We start from the raw sequence: 21311 nt of genomic DNA on the forward strand, positions 1-21311 counted from the left end.
TTGCTAGTGGGATTATAAAAAGATTTGAAAGAGAAGTTCGAATTCTAAAATCTGAAATAAGTTCCAGATTTTTTTGAATAAGAGAATAGAGGACTAGGAGGGAAAGTTTAATTCCTAAAATCCGGGAGGGGAATTAATGAGAGAGAGAGATTGGAGAGAGAGGGAGGGCCGGGTAGAGAGAGGAGGGGGCGACGGCATGAAGAGGGATGGGGTGGGAATTTATTTCCTAAATCCACTACTTGGTTTAGGAAATAAATTAAGAGTTAAAGGCTTTAATAAAATTCGGTCAAGGGGAAATTATTGAATTAGAAATATTATATGTTGATAAAATTGTGATACATGAAATTCCAAAATCAATAATCTATGATAGAGATGCCCGATTCACTTCTAGATTATGGAAGAAGAATCAGGAAGCTATGGGTACGAGATTGACTTTCAGTATAGCATTTCATCCTCATACAAATGGTCAATCAGAAAGATCAATTCATACTTTGGAGGATTTAATGCAGTTATGCGTCTTGGATTTTGGTGAAAAATGAGAAACTCATATATCATTAATTGAATTTGCATACAATAATAATTTTCAGTCCTGCATTGGAATGACACTGTACGAAGCTCTTTATGGAAGAAAGTGCAAAACACCCTAACCCTAATATTGGGTAGAAACAGGTGAAAGAAAAATAATAGGCACTGAACTGGTAGATGATGCTACTATCAAAATCAGATTAATCAGAGATAGATTAAACGCAGTGCAAGATAGACAGAGGAAATATTATAATGCAAAGTATAGGCTAATAGAATTTGTTTTCATTAAAGTCAGTCCAATGAAAGGTGTGCAATGTTTTGAAAAAACAGAAAAATGGAGCCCACGATTTATTGGTCCTTTCGAAATTATTGAGAGAATAGGAAATATGGCCTATAGATTGGACCTACCAGTGCATATGCAAGGGATACACAATGTGTTCCACATATCAGTGTTTCGGAAGTATGTATCAGATAAGTCAAAGAAAATTCAGTCAAAATCAATTGACTTGCAGCCTAATTTGAAATATGTTGAAGAAACTAAAAGAATACTGGAATATAATGCAAAACAACTGAGGAATCGGGAAATACCTTTTGAGAAAATTTTATGAAAATATGAAATAGAAAGAGATGCCATCTGGGAGAAAGAAGAAGAATGAAAGCTCAATATCCCCATCTATTCAATTAAGATATGTATATTTATTCTGGTTATTAAATTTTGATGACGAAATTTTCATGAGGGGAGATTGTAAGAACCTGCTTAGACTGGCCGGTTAAAATGAATCGGCCAACCCCTAAATAAACCGCGAATCAAGCAGGGGCAAAACAACGAGCAAGTCGCTCTTGAGCAGGTCGAACGCAAGCGCGAACATTACTGGAGGGCTCGGTTCGCTGTTTTGAGCAAAGGATCACGTACGTGGGAGAAAAATAACTAATGCTCATAAGAGATAAGTCCATTTGCATTCATTCCTGTAAAAGAAAATGCAAGAGATATGTGTTATGTCGTGAGAGAAAACTGAGAGGGAAAGAACGAAGGTTTGTTGATTTTCCCTATTTTCTTGATAAAACCTTCTGTATTACCTCTTCTAAATAGTGAGAGATGTTTAATTAAAGGCAAAGGAAGAGACTGAAAGCGAAAAGGGCGAAATTTGAAAGAGGATGAGGAAGGAAATTGGGATTTTGAATTTTTCTTCAGCTTCTGATGACAATGAAAGAAGTAATTTAAAATTATTAGAATTAACTTAAGTTTATTTTTCTAAATGAAAGAAAATATTATTGTGATAGGAAGAATTCAAATGACATAAACTTCAATTCGACAGTGAAGGAAGGGAAAATTCAATTGGAAGGAAAGATTTTATAAGATAATTTATATTATAAAGATAGATAGTATAATAATTGTGGAGAAAATTTGATGGATGTTTTTTTATGATATTTAAAACATCTAATTTTAGTATTATATTTCAGGCATTCAAATTTAGCATTAACTAAGATATCATTGTGTAATTTTGAATAGTGAGATTTTCATGATTGAGATGAAATGAGAGTTGAAAACTCCACAGTAAAGCTCGGGATTTGGAAAGAATTAAAGTTTGGAAATATTCATAGTGGGTAATTACAGTTGTGTAAAATTTCAATATTGTATTTTCCTTTCAAATTTGAAAGTAGTATTTTATATAATTATTTTACTTATTTTTGGAGACTATTATGAGTAAGGCAATGTAAATTCAAATGCATGGATGATGATGAAAATTTGATATAGAAATTATTTTAACTGAAAATGATTGAAAATATATACTGTTATTATGAGAGTATGAAGGTATATGAATATGTGAAATATATATATATATAATGTTAAAATATATGTAAAGGAAATAAAAGTGAAGTTGAAAAATACTTATATATACATAATACTAATATACATATAAAAATAAAAAGGCTAAGGAAAGTTGATATAACTTATAAATTATAAATAAAAGCATAAATGAAGAAATGAAAAAGGAAAAAGGATATGCATGCAAATTACAGGAGTTCACCCCCGTATGGTATTGGCTAGAGAAGCATGTAGTTGTACACGTTAAAAGGAAATGAAAATTGTTGTAAATTTATTGAAACATTTAGACGGTGTTCATGTACTAATGAAAATGAATTAAATATCAAATTTATTAAATAAATGTTAAGTGGAAATGAATAAATGAGACAATATGAAATAATTTATATAAAATTATAAAACCTATTAAACAGGAAAGAATATGCATATATTAATTATGTAAAGTTGAAGAAAGATGTATATTTATTTTATATGACTATTTTACATGATTTAGTGTTATATACTTAATGATGATTACCCATTGAGTTTACAAAACTTATTCTATTAAACTAACATTTTCAGGAGATTTACCATCTCCTGACAAGTGAAAATGGCTAAAAGAAATGAGTACGTCTATAGAAGACGGCGCTCAAATGAAAGCAGGTAAACTGTGTTTATGTTTAAAAGTATGTTCAATATAATAGTAGTGTTAGTGGCTCTACAGTGTTTGAGGAATAATAGTCATTTACTATTATGTGTAATTGTGGAAAAAAATGTATTAAACATATGATTTTTCGTTCCCGCCCTGTTAGTTCGAGTTTCCGGACCGGGTCTTGACATTTTACCACTTTGTCAGACTAGGTCTCACACATAACCCTCTTCTCAGCTACACATGATCTCCTCTTTGTCTTTGATCTTGTGTGTCCTCTCTATATGTCAAATGCAACCCTCACTCAAGCTAGACATGTGATCTCCTCTTTGTCTTTGATCTTGTGTGCGAGTCGAGCACAGTCTACCCCGAACGAATTGGAAAGACCTTATCATGTTCAATCTTTTATATCAAATCGTCTCCCAAACAAAACATGAGTCCCTGTTCATCTTCAATCATGTCTATAAGTTGAATGCAACCTTCTACTGTGCCAACGTGACCTTCTTGATCCCAAATCCTACACATCTTCAATCTTCTTTGTTAGAAGTTGCAGGTCAATCTACTATTTGACCCCTCTAATCTTCATATGTCAATAGAACATTACATATAATTATGTTTCTTCGTACTTCCTTCGATTTTACTATAGCATTTTATTCCTTTAACTATGTATATATTATCTAATATTTTTAGTGGTTGAGCCCAATCTGCAATATTATGCATTTTTTAACAATGATGGTTTTATTTATAAAATTTAGCTATTTTTATTGTCATGATAATTTATTTTTTTATCTAGTTGTCTTATATAAACATTTCTATATGTTAAATGTTAAAGCTGTCTCATGCTCTATCTGACATTGATAGTTAATTTTAGCACTAGAATATTCTCTTATATTGTTGAATTATTAATAAATCATTCACAATTTTTAACGATTTTTTTGCTATTTCTAAAATGATATGTGATGTACCATGTGATATTGGTGATCTGCTATTGATGTATGAGCCTAAAAAGGACGAAAACTAGATAAGTTCAGTTCTACTAAAGACTTGCTTGATTAGAAATTGGCTATAAAAATTATGCTTTTGCTGGCTGATTTAGACTAGCTAAAAGACCTCTATGATGTTTACACTGATGCATGAGGCCAATGTTATGTTGCAGTATAGATTGTATTTTGAAGTTCGAAATTACTGAGTTCCCGGAGGAATCTCCCAAAGCTTTTAGTGTTCTACTTTAGTTTCTATTGCGTTGCATAGCTAGTCTTTAATGTGCCCATGTAAACTATTTTCTTCATTAGTTATTTAATAATATATGTTTTTACTAGCATTTCATCTAAAATAAAAATTCAAAAAGGAAAAAAAACTACAAGAAATCATGCATTCCCCTCAAAAACAGTGTTGGAGGGACAACTTTTACACTTCGCTTTACTAAGAAAACACCAGTTAAAATTGGTTCACTTTTTCAGCTGGAAAAAGATTTCGAAAGCATCCAATGCATTTAAAGCAAAGACGGGTGAAATGAAACTATCGCGTAAAGTAAGGCAAAAAAGAAACAAGTAAAGAAAATTGAAGGTCACCAGTTCTTGTTGAATCAGTTCAAGCTTTCTTTTATACAAATTAACATACTTCCGTCGCTCATTACTGCATAAAAAGTCCATGTGTTAAAATGTTAATAGCATTCGTAGTAAAAGAACAATAAATAAATAAAAATTACAAACAAATAAAGTTCTAACAGATTTCACATATGCACGGGAGATAATAGATTTGACTAGTTAGATTTTGAGATGGCAATCTACAAGTCGTCCATCATCATAACCGTATAATCACCAAAAAAAGAAAGCGTTCTCTCACAACGACGCTAACTGAAGACCACATAAGAAACTTCTTGTTAGAAAATATTTTTGTTCAAATTTGTAGACCGTTCTCCATCCACAAATTCAGAAAAATATGGCAGGCATAATTAGCTCACATTAAATCTATCAGAAACCTATGTTACAAAAAAATATCATAAACTAATCTTTATATGCAGAAAACATCCATGCATATCAGTTATATAATTGCAAATTAAATAAACAACCTACAGACAAAATTTCACAGATTTTTTTAATTGAAAAGCTGAATGCAAGCACCCATTCTCACTAATAACAAGAAAAAAGAAAATAACATAAATATCAACAGACAAAATAAAAAAATAAAATAATATTGAATGAATTTTAATATAGATTTACAAAATAAATTAGAATTTGGATAACAACTGCTGAAAGAATAATTTGCAGATTCTTCTCCAACAAGATCTTGTTGAATAAAGCTCTCCCTTCCTCTGCTGAGAAAATCAGCAAACGATTGAATTGCAGATGAAATTCCACACAAATATGGGATCTGTCACAAACTAGTAAGAACTACAGCTTATGTCCAACTTGTAAAAAATCTTTCAAATATTAAAAGCCATGAAGAAGCTTCTGAAAAAAGGCCTATTCCAAAAGATCTTGGATACAATCCATTAAAAAAGTTGTCATAGAAGACCAATGAAATCCCAAAAGGAATCCAGAAAAGCTTGAGTTTTCTCAATGTAGAAATAAAAAAAAAATCTTTATCCACCCAAGTTGATTAGATTCTACGATAGATGTAATAACACTCATGACGCATTTAAGACCTCACAGGCGTCTGAACGCGGGCCTGTTGCTATCTTTGTGGATAAATATTACTAATTCGGCCTTTTAGTTATTTTATTCCAATGTATTTTGTATCTTTAATTTTTGTGTAACAATTCTGTGATTGTTTGCTCATGTAATATTTTTAATGACTGATAAGTAAATTTCATTGATAAATAAAAAATTCATATCACCGAAAATAATGATGAGATTACCTAACTTTTCTTATATTAAAAAAATAAAATCAAATATCTAAAATTTAACAAATTTTTAAAAAGGATCAAATTTCTAAAAAACAAGCCCAATTCAAGTATTAGCAGCCTGGTTCGAATTATTTTGATTTGCCAATGAAAATATAATCTTATTGGGACTAAATCAGCATATTTAAGCTTAAAAACAATGGAATTTAACAATATCTCATTCAAGGAAAAAGATTATGTGACGCATGAAAATGGGAAAGAGGAAGGGATTCATAAGTCTATAGTAAATTGTTGCGCAAAAAACATTTACTCTTTTTTTTTTTTTTTTGTTACGCATCAATTCCAAGTGACTCTTCTTTGCAGCGTAAAATTGATTTAAGAAGGGAGAAAAGAACAATGTACATAAATGAATATTAGAGCATAGGATACAAATATATGAAAGCCACCTAAGAGAAAATGATGAATTCAACATGAAATTAAAAACTAGTTATGAATAATAGTTTGCAAACTACTGTTAAAGAAGTGGAAGCATAGTATGATTTACATCAAAGTGTTAAATCCTAAACCAATCTCTCAAATGCAAAAGATTTAAACAAAAATTATAAAAGGAGTTGAACAAAAGAATTTATGATCAATTTAAAAGAAGCATCACCATGATACAAGAAAACTCACATTCTTTTACCAAGGCTGCTCCAGGATGTTTTCCACAATTTATGGCGAACATCTACTAAAACAGCATTTTGTGCATATTGCCACCACATCCTCTGCCATCCAGGAAGCTTCCTAGATAAAGAGATCTGTGATGGCCGAAAGCGTCCATACCTATGAAATCAAGTGCCAATTAAAAGACTAGTAGTCAAAAGGTAATCCATGCAGCAAGAGAAAAATATTTAAATGATTGATGAGATAAGCATATAGATTATTTTTAAAGTGCAAAGATAGCAATGCACACCATAATATTAAGTGATAGATACAACAACAACAATCCTTTATCCCACTATATGGGGTTGGCTACATATATCTTTTAATATTAAGTGATAGATAAATATGAAAAATGTGAAGTTTTAATGACAAGGGTATGTCCTAAAACAAGGGCTAATATTGAGAATACATTGCACCCTTAACTTTGCAAAACATAACTTTTACTAGATTAAAAAAAAAAAGAATTACAGATTTTGGACATAGACAGAAACATTGCTTACTGTGTCAGACCTACTCTCAGATGTTTTAGTAAAAACAGTAGAACCAAGGGATCCTGCAAATCTAAAATATGCTAGGAGTTGGGGTATGATGACCATTGACAAATACTCTACTAGCTCCAATTACAATGAATAAAAAATCAAAGAAGCGAGAAAAAAGATCATCTGGCCAAAAAATGTATATGAATATTTTTATTTAAACCACGCCCAATCAAAGGAATAAAGAGTTTTTAACTCACAAATTCAAAAAACATTTTTCAAAATACATAAATAAAAACTCATCATTGAAATAAGAAATTCTAAAATCCACAAAGATTTTAAAATTCATCCTGCCAAACGACCCCTAAATGAAAAAGTTTAGAAATTAAATCAAAATGATGGGCCAATATTGACATCAAAATAACACAACTATTGAATAAATATTAGTTAAAATAACTATGATTGTTTGGCTAGTTAAATTCATAATTTTGTCTTTTGCAACGAGTTTTATTAGCGGTTTAGTTTGAGTTGCTAAATTCATAAATCTTTTCTTTTCGCAATGATTTTTATTAATAATCTACACCTTTTGATCTAGAATCAAAGAGATCGTTATTGACCATATTAAGAGAGGTGTCTCAACGGACCTCTAGAAATGTTTAATGTATTTTTATCTCAATAGTTTGAGTTATATACTTATATGCGTCTGAGCTAGTTAATTACACATGTTCTATGCATTTGAATTGTTACTCCTAAACCTTGACCTCATCAAAATTATTGCTCCACTTTTGATGAAGAGCTTCATTATGGATAATCTCTCAATATTGATTGCATCGCTTTATTTTATCAAATTACAATATTGTGTTAACTTATTTATCAACCATATTATTATCATATAATAGTTGCAACATTAATATTGTAAATGATTGTTAACATGTGAGTTGATCAATGACAACATTGTTGATATGAGATTAATTTATTAAACGTGTTTAGTCAATCATGGCTAGGAAGGAGCATACTGGTCCCTTTTATGTATAAATTAGCTTCCCATAAGAACCGAATGCTTCAACTATGAAATAACAGCTAGCTTATTTATATATTTTTTAGATTCCATATGTGTCTCGTTACCAATTCCACAAACAGGACTAGAATAATATCTAACAAACACGACGCCAAACAAATTCTTCGAAATGGCCTTAACTGACTTGTCCATAGCACCAAGACTTCCAAGAACATACCACTGCAATCGATTCGTTTGAACGAGATGAAAAAGGTGAATTACAAATGAGATGTCAAGCAAATGATTTTCAAAATACCTCTATCATGATCAATGTCACTCAAACGTCATCCATTTGCAAAACAAACTACAATGATATGTCTGAAGCTTCAAAATCACCAGAGAAAGCCCTCTCGCAATCAATTTGATGAAGCTTGACCGAAAAAAGTGGACACTGAACTCTACATCGAGCAAAAGTAACTCGAGGATCGCTCTTTCGAAAAACGGGTTGTGCCACCATGTTAAAAATGTTGAAATTACCTAGGAATGACAAGTATTAGTCTATCCACCGCACAAATGCGAAATGCAAGTTTACACACAAACAAGGTGATGGAAAGACGCAGAAGGAATGAGAAATTATGTGAGGATCAAAACACATGCATGCTATATTAAAAAAATATTTTTCCTAATACACACATTATGTATGTATGTATATATATATAATAATTAAAATATTTTAAGAAATATAATAAAAATAGGTTTAAAAAAGTATTATCTTTAAAATCAAAATAACAATTTCTATTAAATTAAGATTAAAATACTTTCTACAAATACGTATATTTACAAAACATTAATAATGATTATAATAAATATTTTTTTTCATAACCATACATGATCGGTTCAACTGAACCGACCTATTTGTTCAGGAGCCGGACCATTACGTGAACACCAGACCCAGATGCACGGGCCAAACGAAGTCGCTGAGTGCGTAAACCCTCCAGACGGAGTCAAATCATGCCATTGAGTGGGAAATCACGTGAGGAGGTAAAAAGAGCAACTCCTCATGAGAGATATATTCATTTCGCTCGCTCTAGTGGAAGGAAACGGACTAAAAAGAGTAGACGAGATAAAACCAACTGAGAGAGGAAGAACAAAGAGAAGGAAGATAAGTCCGCGCAATTGGTTCATTTTTGGTGAAATTTATTTCGTGATTTAAACTTCAAAAATGAGTATATATGTCAATTAATAGCAGAGGAAGAAATATGAGCTAGAAAGAAAGAGGAAAATTTTGACATAAGAAAATGAAAGAAATTGGAAAATCGTCATTGAGGTATTCTGATCACATTATTTTAATTTAAGATAATCAATTCTCGAGAATATTAGAAATTGATCGTCGAACGATATAAATCTTGTGAAAGATATTCGTTTATAAAATTGGCAAAGAAAATTTTGTGAGAGGACGAAATAATGGGTTTCTATTTCTGACAGCAGAGGAAAGAGTAAGTGTTTTAAATTATTACTTTATATTCAAATTATTAATTTAATTTTTCAAATTGATGAAATAATTGGTGTTTGACAAATAGAAAGAAAAAATCTAGTTGAAAGAGACTCAACTCAAAGAGAATGAAAAAAGGCTTATTGAAGCTGCATAACTGAAGATTATTTCTAAGGATCGACAATTTACAAGAAAATAAAATTGGGTAATTTCAATTGTGTTATAGCAATGCCCATTTCTTTTTAAGTTATTTCATTTTTTTTTAATTATTACATGATTATAACATTATGTTGATTGAATGGTCAATGGATGAATAAATTAACTGAGAATAAAATAAAGGAAAAAGTGAAATATTTGCTACATGATTGCTATAGAACATTGTAACATACCTAAAGTATTTGATATATTTCAATGTTAAATATACAACCAACTTGAGGCTGATTGAATTACTGAGGAATATGTATATGAATAAAATGTCCATACAAATTACTATAATATATGAAAAAAATGAAATAAACTAAAAGATAATTTCTATGAAAATGGAAGTATTAAAATAAGGGAAAGATGCATGCATGCAAATACAGGTGTTTATCTCCTTATGGTACTGACTAGAGACGCAGCATATCCATGCACGTTAAATGGAAATGAAAATGATTGTACCTTTATTGGTACATTTAAACAGTGCTCTAGTACTAAATGAAAAAGGGAAAAAAACTTAGAAAAGGAAAAAATAAATAAATATTAAATGGAAGAAGAATATGTTATTGGATAAATACATTAAAAAGATTTATGTTATATGAAATGAAAATGATATATATATATATATAAACTGCAAAAAAAAGTCAAATGAATATCATTATTTTATGTATGTGAAATTGATATGCTATAGGTGTGATTATCACTGTGTTTATCATGTAAACTCAACCTGTTAAACTACATTTTTCAGGCAAGACTCCTAATAAGCGAAAATGTCTGAAAGAAAGGAGGACGGTGGTCAAATGAAAACATGTAATATATGATTTATACAAATGCTAAGATGTGAAAATTTTATTAGTAGTTTGATGAAAATTTGTTTTAGTGACTCTTCAAATATATTTGAAATATAGATGATAAACTGTGTTTAAAATAAAAAGAAATATTATAACTGTCTGACTGTTCGTTTCCGCCTTATAAGTTTGAGATTTAGGTCTGGGTCGCAATATTTTTTATTTAAAAAATATTTTGAAATCCTCAAACATTCATTGAATTACTGTGAAATTTAGATGTGTGCAATGTACAGTGCCAACCTACCCTACCATTCGCGACTTGTCTATTCCATCCCATCCCATCCCCATGGTTCAAAAAAAAAAAACTAATCCCTCACTCTCTCTAATGAGGACATCAGCAGGAGATTTCGACGTGTATATCATCAGAGGAATGGTAGATCAACGACTACGATTCAGAGTCTTTATTATAATGTACTTATGTATTTTATTTTTTATTTATATTGTGGTTTACCACTGTACCCCCGAGAAGGTTTAGTTTATGATGTAGCCCAAAGGACATTTTAGTCTTTTGCTTCTCATTTATTTTAATGCCTATATATAGAGGCATTCACTATTGTATGAGGTTAATGATTGATCAATAAAAAATTTCAGCTTTCTAGTTCCCTCGAGTGTTGAGACTTAAGAGTTCTTGAGAAGAAGTCCCTAGGTGAGGGCAAAGGCAATACCCGTCAGCCTTCGAAAGAGTCCGGACTCACGATCTACCTCTCCATCTCTTTCCCCTCCACCGGCCACCCCTTTCTTTTCTTCCAACCGCCGGCCTCCACCCATCTTCCCCCTACCCATCGACCAAGATCTCCCCTCCAACCCAAACCTGCCGGCTTAACCCTCTCCTCAACTCTAAAAATGTTGGCCAATCTCCACCCTTCACCCCCACACCGCCGGCCCACCCATCCATTACCCCTTGATTCCCCGTTAATTACCACTTTAATACTTTCCAAATATAGCCTTCATTTGATTTGAAAAGTTACTTAATTCAAATTCAAATGAATTTGAATTTTAAATTATTTCCTAAATAGCCTACACCTATTTACCTCAATCACCATAAATATGAAATTAATTCAGATTTGATTCTCCAATTAACAATTAATGTAAGGATCCACATATAATGAACGTGGACACTCTTTTTCCTCCCTCCTTGGCCGGCCCCCTGTCCCTCTCCTTATCTCTCTCAAATTAATCCCCCTCCCATTAATTAAAACTCCTTAATCCCTCACATAAGCCGCCGGTCTCCTCTCTCCTCTCTCCTCTCTCCTCTCTCACCTAATTAACCCCATTAAAAGAGATTTGAATTTCAAATTTATTCCCTCCCTTGTCATTCAAAACCTAAAGTTAAAATTTATATTTTTACTTTATCAGCTCTCCTCCCCCATAAATCAAAAGAGACATTAAAGTCGCTTCTCCTAGCTTTGGCCAAAATCCTCCACTCTCCAATTTCCCCCTTTTCTTCTCTTCTCCATTATTTCATACACCTCAAAAGGATAAGCTTCGCAAACTGGCCTCCTCTCCATGAATGGCCGATCCTAAATGAGACCACGACTTCGTGTATGATCTTCAAGGACGAGTAGATATTCTCAGGTCTCTCTTCTTCAACCTCAACTTGAAGATCGAAGACACCGTCGATGACTACGTCGACCGAATCCTTTTCATCTTGACATCTGCCATCGAGGAACACCAAATCTTCGGACAGTGGCGAGTTATCGAACATCCACCAACTTCTTCCCCTCCGGCTAACTTTTCGTTGGATAATACTGCAGGTGTTTTCTGTCTTTTGGTGGCATCTCTAAGCTAAAATCATTCTTCCGTCAAAACCACCTCAAAGAGCGAAAGTGAGGGAACTCAAGGTGAAATTCCTATTTATTAAATGGTGGATTTCTATTATTTATGCCTTTAGCTTTACTATAAGTCTATTGCTATTTTAAATTGTCCTGTTAATCTTTCTTGCAATTGTAACTGCATGCTAAAGCAAAACTACAACTAAGAAATAAAATTATCTAATCTGGTGAAACATTAACTTTAAAATTAGCAAAGCTAAACAACTTGTTATTAATTCCTAAGCAATTCATGTTTCCCTATATGTTTCACATCACTCTCATCTTGCCCAGCCCTGATTCATCCTTCTAAACAGAGAGCAAACCAAAGATAGTCTACATTCACACTCTAACCCTCTCTCTTCTCTCTCTCTAAATAAAGACAATAAACTCCCTCAATCTCTCTTTTTTTCTTTCTCTACTGCTCTCTCTCTCTCTCTCTCTCATTCTAAAGGTCTTTGGCAATCCCATGATGAAGTCCATACTTACGTCCTGCAAAGGGCAATTAGGTACCGGAAAGGGGTGTGTAGAGACTGATGTTCTGTTTGCACTGTTTAGCTAACTAATAAGTGTCAATGTTTAAAATTGCGTATTCGGGTATTGAGACGTTTTTCATTCGTGAGGCGAGGCGTAAGCCTCAAGGCATTTTGAGGCGTAAGCCTCAAAATCAAAAGATTGCGTAAATATAAAATGATAAATCTGTTATATACTAATGAGTGAATAATATAAAACATAAAAAAGCATAACATATGAAGTGAAATCAAAATATCTCAATAATAAGACAACATGAAATATAGCTCAAGTCAAAATTCTATCTTTCTGAAATCCCAATATTCTTTTCATTAACACATAATTCCGATTTCCAAAAATAAATAGCAATGACATATCACATAAGAACTCATAAGTCATCAGCACTGTCATCACTAGGGGTTCTTCATTTGAATCATTATTATGGTGAACTTCTCTCTCCCCTTCCTCCTCTCCTATAGAGTCCAATGTCGGACATTTACTTCAAGATTTATGTAAGTTTTAATATATATAGCGTCACGCGTAAGCCTCATGAAAGTGAGGCGAGGCGGGCCTCAATGCGGTCCTTAACCAAGTTGAGGCGCAAGCCTCATAAAAAAAACTCGAGGCGTAAGCATCGAGGCATTTTTTACTGGAATTGCGTAAAGGCGAGCCTCATATTGCGCAATTTTAAACCATGATAAGTGTGACACCTTTTAACCAATTTACTAACATCTTGTTTAAGGCTAGAAAAATAAAATCGACGCTCTACAGAGGCAATGGTTTTTGCTTGGCCAAAGTATCAAGCTGAACCTCTATCGTGTATTTCCCATACGATGCTAAAAAAATCATATTTTGTTCCTAGCCACAATGTACTCATCTCGTCTTGCAATATATATTTCAGTCTCAAAACTAAGTACCCATACTCGTTCCAATGCGGTTAAATAAATCATATATATTCGCTCATGCAAGTAATGAAAACTTATGCATGCTTTTTTATGCACACCAAGATAAAAGACACTCTAATCACGGTAACTCGTGACATCGATCATGCACACTTTGTTAAACATGATGAGAAGGCTCGATACCCTTAAAGATAACACCTATGCAAGGGAGATGCCATGAGGCTCAGACCGAACAAGCCTACAGGGGACAAAACATTAAGGAACATGTTCGAATGGAAAAAAAAAATTCAACCAACTAAAAGAACAGAACTACCAAATAAAAATAAACATTGAACACTAAATATTTTACATAATCAATTCCCCATCAAATAAGCCTTTTTCCTTTCCCTCCTCAATTTTGAAATTCAAAATTCAAAACCCTAAAATCCCTCCCAAACAAATCTTAAATTAAATTTCAGATTTTAGATAATAGCCCTCCCCTTCTCCCTTAGCCACCGCCCCTTCTCTCTCCCTTACTCCCCCCCCCCCCCTCTCCTTCTTTGCTCTCTCTCAAGTAATTTCTCTCCCAACTACTTACTCTCCAAATTAATTTCAGAGTTTCAACTTTCTGAAATTAATTTCAGATTTATTTCACAACATCCATTCCACCACAATTCCCCAAATCCGAAGTCTCATATTCTACTTCCCTTCTCCATTGTATGGTGGATCCTAAACAAGAGCGCGGGTTTGCAACGATCAAGGTCAAGTCTACATCATAAAATCATCATTCTTCGACCTCAACTTAGAGATTTATCAAACCGTGGAAGAATACGTTGAGAGGATCTTCTTCACCCTCGCCGAAGCCATCGACGAACAACTCTTCTCCGTACAGTGGCAGATCGTTTCCAAACCTTGATCAAGGTGAAACTTTCCTCCAAATCCTTTTTCTTTCTAAGTCTTACCTTAATTTGTGGCAGCACCAGATCATGTAATGCTTTCTCCGTTTTGCCCATCATTAAAAAAGTTGAGTGAGGGACCCAACTAGTAACTATTCTTATTGTTAATTTAGGGATCTCTATTGCAACTCCCCCATGCTTGCTAGTCTTGATTAGATTTGATTATTCGTGTTTTCAAACTCTTATATGTAGTTTGGCCTAAGCTTTAATCATCATTCTAATGTTCTAACTTTTTGTTTAAGTCACAAAAAGATAACATAATTATTATTGCCCAAATTCAACAGGAGTGTAATTTTAATATTGCATAACTTCACATACATTCTAGTTCTACATCATTTTGGTATCAGAGCATGGTTGCATTTAGGTGTCTCTTAGAAAAACTTTTCTTTTATGTTTAGCATCTAAATCACATCCTGCACTCAAAAAACTTATTTGCCTATTAGCATATTAATCTCTTTCACATTTGCATAATTATGAGTCACCCTTAGACTTAGGATGGACTTGGAACAACTTCACATGACCTTAAATTTATTGGTAGGTCAGATGAACACAATTATCCAACAACTTAAAGAAAACCAATCCAACCTAGCTAAACTCCGTCGCCAAACAACGGAGCGATTTGACACACTAGAACAGGTCATCCTACACCTTACACACCATCTAGACCTTCGTTGTATGGGGAAGATACTTTTCCAGATGAGGGGCACTTCCATGCCCCTTATCGAGCTCCTCAGTATGGCTGTAAACATAATCATGATCCTAACACACCTCTATTGAAAAACATCAAGGTAAATGCCTCAACCTTTGACGGTACCCTCGACCCCCAGTTCTTTTTGGACTGGATAAAAGGCATGGATAGCTTCTTTAAGTGGTACAACATTTCTGAAGCTAGAGAGGTCAGATTCGTTGAAATGAAACATACTGGTAGAGCTAGTCAATTTCAGGCCAACCTAGAAAGCCTTAGGGAATCCCGCAATGAGTATCCAAGCACTGATTGGCCGTCGATGAAACGCGAGCCCAAGCAGAAGTACTTAGCTCCCTCGTACTTCCCTAGGCTCCTAGAGAGGTGGAGTAGGTTAACTCAGGGCAACAAACCAGTCAAAGAATACATTGCACCCTTTGATGATTATATGATTCGCTGCAAGGGAGAGGCCTCTACTAACCCCGCGTAAATTCTATCCATGTTCTATATCGGGTTGCGCGAAGACCTGCGCAACGAACTGTTTGCCCGAAACATTACTACACTAGAGAACGCCTACAGCCTAGTGTTAAACCATGAGGAAACCCGTCCCCAACACTCTAGTCGACACCAAGACAATAGACCTTCATACCGACCCTCCAGTAGTTCGGCCCCTCACCACTCAATTGCTTGGCCAACCCTGGAAATCCTGCCTGACCAACTTCTGGTCCTTCCAAATCCCGTCCTGACTTTAGGAGTAAGCCTCCCACCCCGGATACCCCTAGGTCTCACCCCAGGACCAAGTGCTTTCGTTGCCAGAGATATGGGCATATCTCCTCTCAATGTTCTAGTCCCTACAAAGGTAAAATTATTGAGGAGATCACTGAGGAAGAACCTGAGCCCGAGGTTGACCATATTCACTAAGTGGAACAAGATGGTGAATTCTTTGAGGATGACGACACTGCTGTCATCCACGGTATACAGAAAATAGACACATCTCCCATCTGCATGGTGAGATGTGCACTGTCACAACCTGTTGCCACTAATGACTGGCGTAGGACTTCAATCTTTCATACATACACCAAAATTAAGGATAAAAACTGCAAAGTCATAGTGGATAGTAGCAGTTGCATCAATGTTGTCTCCTCCAGCATGGTGCCTAAACTTAGTCTCTCCCACACAGACAGCCTAAAAGCATAGTACCCTCTACTGGTTACACCCCAAACACCTCTTTCTTTTACCCAGGCACTCGTCCCTAGCGATTCTCTACCTCCTGCTCACATGTAAACTCTCACTCCCTCTCTTAACAGCGCCAGGTTCTCCACCAAAGTGTATCAACACTCAAAACACCACGCACCATCCCCATCACCCTTAAGTTCTCACCTCATGAATCAGCATATAGCTCATCCTCACAATCTCTCACCCCAATGCTTTTCTCTAACAACTTTCCCTAGAACTCCAACGCTCACCTCCTACAAATTCCCCAAGAACTCCCTAATGTCCATCTCCCTCTCATCCTCTCTCAAGCTCCCACCAACTTCCATCGTGGTGGACCTATCATTTGAGCTTATCTCCTCAAGCATGCTTGCATGACCCAACTCTTGTTTTTCTCTCTAATTATTGTCTTCATCTCCCTCCTGCATAATGTCCCAGGACCAAGCCTAGTGACGTTGATCTCAACTTCCTCGAGCAATCTCAACGAAGATTTGTCAATTTTCAGTTTGGCCAAATTGAATACCTCGTGTCTTCAATCTTTTGTTTAACTACGTTCAAAAGGTCACTCCTCTGTTATTGATCATTGTTCCATCACAAGGTCTCATCTTCCTAAGTTGATCTTTGGTCCAAAAACATGGAGTGATTGCATTTTCGCCAATAACTACACATGATCAAAAGCTTGATGACAATTCACAACTTGCAAGTGAATGATTGACATCATGGTTGTTAATAGAATCTAAGCTCAAGCATCCATCAGATCTCTCCAATTGCCCATCATATGAGAATTGGTTGATTTCATCAATCTCCTAATCACTAGCAATAAAAAGCAAGAATATAAAAAAAATGAAAAAAAAATACTAATAGAAAATAAAACTAACTTCTAGTGTCGATCATTGGTTTGGCTAAATTGAAGACTTTACATCATTGATCTTTGGTCCTAGCATGGGATCACTCTCCCCACTAATCTTTGGTTTGTATGCATGGAGTAATTTCATTCTCTTCGGTAATTGCGGCAAGTCGAAACTCAACAATTACTTTCAGGTTATCAACGAGAGGAGGGAAACACAATCATTGCACCACATTGATGTCGTAGACAAACTTAAGCAAGTGTTCTGATTATCAGAGACAAACTTAGCTTTGTCAACATCATTGGAGCCCCTCGGGCTAGAAGAAAATAGGGAAATCTATGAACACATCTGACCCACATAACAACTTAACAAGAGCAATCACAATAATTAGAATAAAGCATGCAAAACCAGCCTTGCATCTGAATTTATTTTTAACTAAAGCAACGCATGTTTATAAAAATATTGGACGGAATAAATGCTTGTAGGTGTGAAAGTTGTCAACATTTGGCTTAGCAAATGCCATTCAATGTTGGGAAGAACCCATAATTTAAATAAGTGAAATAAATTACATATGCCTCTTACACTAATCTCACCATGCAATCCATCCTACCTATAGCACATTTAAAATCAAGTCAAAAATGCATGTGATTATATGCACAAGTACTTAACACACTCGAACTTGCCTTTAATAAACATGTAAGTAAGTCAATATATGAAAAGTGCTCACTTGCAATTGAACTTGACCTTTCATTTCATAAAGCATGTGAGTGCTTTTGATGAGGACATCAGATTTCGACACGTGTACCATCGCCAGAGACGCAGATCGACAGCTACGATCCAGAGCCTTTATTTTTGATTTACTTGTATTTTATTTATGCTTGTATTTTTATTTTTCTAGTTTGCTCCTGTGGGCATTGAGACACTTATGTAGCCCTAAGGGCATTTGTGTCAGTTTCATTTTATTTTATCTTGGCCTATTTAAAGGAGGTCTCATGCAATGTATGTTATTGATGAATTATTGAATGAAAAGTTTATTCTACTTGGTGATCTCTTAGTGAGTTCATGAGAGGAGAAAGATCTCTTTGTGAGTTCTAAGTTTTCCCAAGATTTCTTTGTGAGATTTGGGGTGGAAGTACTTGAGGTGAGTGGCTGCCTAATTCTTCAAATTTCTTTCTTATTCCCCTCGAATTGATCTTCCCTCTCCCCATAAGCCCCTTGCCGCCGCTCACCATTGGGCCGTCCAAGCCGCCGGCCCCATCTGCCGACCACCCACCGCCGGCCTCCCTCCCCATCTTCCCTTCCCCACCTCTTTAGCCGCCGGCCTCCCTCCTTGGGATTTCAATTTTGAAATTCAAATTTTCCCAAGCAACATTAAAGACTTTCCTAAAATAATTCCATGATTTTAGGCAATCCTCTTAGTTGAATTTCAATTCAAATTTGAAATTCAAATAAATTCCAATTAATTGCCCTTAGATTAGGAAACTTTCCCTTCAAAGAAAATCTGAAATTTAATTCAGATTTTTCTTGAAAGCTTTGATTAGTATGTGGGCCCCATTTAATTAAAACCCAAGCCTCTCTCTCCAATACATGTGGCCGGCCCCCCTTCCTTGGGCTTCTCTCTTTCATATTACATTAATTGCTCCTCTTTAATTCCCCTTAATCCCTCCCAAAACCGCCTGCCCTATTATGGGATTAAATGCATTTTCAATTTAATTCCCCCCCATCCCCACTTAATATTTGAATTTCAAATCAAATATTTTTCCCGCCAATTTCCCTTAAGCTGAAATTAATTTCAATTTTTCTTTTCCTTGATTCGACCCCACATCTAATTAGACTTAGCCTTCACGGCTACCTCCTCCCTTCCCCTCTAGCTCACGGCCAAGACCTCCTCTCCCTCTTGCCTCCACCAATGCTCCATCTTTTCTTGGCAAGAATGCATGACGGATCCGGAGCGTGATCACAGCTTTGCATACGATCGTCAAGGCGACATCGACGTCATCCGATCGCCGTTCTTTGACGTCGGATTCGGCTTCGACCACACCGTCGAGGATTCTTCGAATCGGATTCTTCCTCACCTTGTGGACATCCTCGACGAGCAACTTCCCGCCGACGAGTGGATCATCAACGGACATCCACCTTCTTCCCCAACTCCAGCTTCTTCCCCGGCGACTAGACCTCTCAGCATCTCTTGTGTGATAGTGGCATCCCTAAGTGTGCTTGCAATCCTCCTCCGCTAGCCTCCACATTCAAGAGTTGAGTGAATTCTAGGTGAAGGATCTAGATCTTAAATTTGAGGCTTTCTTATACTTGTTATTTGCATTACTTATTAATTTCTGATTGTTATTCTTACAACGTTCTACAAATTTCAAAATGTAACATATAGCTATTGCTTAATCTCTCTCGTTATCTTCTTAAACTTCCAATTGAGTAAGCAAGAGTTTATTGGTAGTACACAAAGTTTACCACTTTTATTAATCTCTTAATTGCAATTCTTGTCATCGCATTTAGTTTCACATCAGCTTTATAAGCTGTTCATGCTTTGAAAATTCCACAAAAAATGAGGTAGTATTAGTCAAACACAATATCAGAATAAATCTAGTTATACAAACCTAATCTACAAAGAAAACGACACACGAGTTTTCTCTCTTACACAGCAACAAGTATTAGAAGCACGTTATTTTGAACTTTATGTTAGGTTTTATAATAATCATTGCTACCTAATTGGGGGAGTAGAGATTTGCGTTATTTTGTTACCTTTAGTTTGTCCTAACAAAATCAAATTTAAAAACTAAACTGGATGAATGCATATTCCACAATTCTGTACTTTAATTACGACATCATAATCATATTGTTTGCATCCAATTCACACCTCTTAGCTCAAGATGTGATAATTTCTCACATGATAACTAGGATAATAACAAAAAGTCAACAAAAATGTTCAGAAAGTGCAATGGAGACGACTACCAAGTGCTCATCAAAGGATAGCCCGTTTCTGATCTTTGTTGCTTCATCTTTTATTTCTACTAGATGCTTGTCCTCATTTTCTTCTTTTTAACCTTCTTAAAAAATGTAATTGCATGTCACTCTTCTGTTTCTTGCCAAAAACTTAATGTATTACTATGGTGGCTCAGCATAAAATTATCATCTAATATGCATCTAGTCATCCTTTATCCAAATGCAATCATAAACAGATATGTATTGCAATCAAACACCATTTACTTAAAATAAGCAACAAAATCCACTCTGCCAATTTAAAGAACATACTCCAAATATAATTCATCTTTCAAATAAGGTCATATCTAATCTAGTAAAAAAGCACATTATTCCAAATGCCATACAACATATACCATTACCAATCAGTCAAAGCAGCAAACATGAATTCAATCATAGAGACTATCAGCAAAAAAAAATGGAAAGCAGTTGAATATAAACATAAAAATATCACATGCTTTTCAATGCACTCACCACCAGTGTTATAATCAAATTAACAAATTATTACGAAAAGCAAAATCAAACCTTTCCCTAAGAATGCAAATCGAGAAGTAATCAAAGAGACTTAAAATCTGATGCAACTGCATTTCACTGAGCGTGACAGCCTGTGAGAACATATAGAAACAAAGAAAAATAAAGTTAGCATTTCTAAGAATAAAATATCACGCATAAAAAATATAAATGATCGCATAAATTGCCTTTGCATTGCATGGGAACAAACCAAGGCAGTGGGTTCAATGTCAACAGTATATGCGCTGCTGAGTTTTCCCGATTTATTTGCCTATGGAAACCATTCAGCGGAATATTAGCCTTCAGAGGTACAGAAATCTAAACTTCAAGCAATATGCAACTAATGAGTTACGAAATAGATACAAGTAACAGCTTTC

The 21311-nt window shown here is 34.7% G+C and overlaps 1 protein-coding gene across 1 annotated transcript in view; it reads right to left on the reverse strand.

The window, feature by feature from the left end:
* Positions 1–21311, reverse strand: part of LOC110111707 — a gene marked incomplete at its 5' end in the record, with an annotated part of 144745 nt that overhangs the window by 102186 nt on the left and 21248 nt on the right. The window contains 4 exon segments of the mRNA XM_020843695.2: positions 4550–4613; positions 6496–6645; positions 20950–21029; positions 21146–21205. Of these exon segments, the coding sequence (XP_020699354.1) occupies positions 4550–4613; positions 6496–6645; positions 20950–21029; positions 21146–21205 (354 nt within the window).

Source organism: Dendrobium catenatum, unplaced genomic scaffold, assembly GCF_001605985.2.
Source record: "Dendrobium catenatum unplaced genomic scaffold, ASM160598v2 fragScaff_scaffold_1446, whole genome shotgun sequence".
Classification (NCBI taxonomy): domain Eukaryota; kingdom Viridiplantae; phylum Streptophyta; class Magnoliopsida; order Asparagales; family Orchidaceae; genus Dendrobium; species Dendrobium catenatum.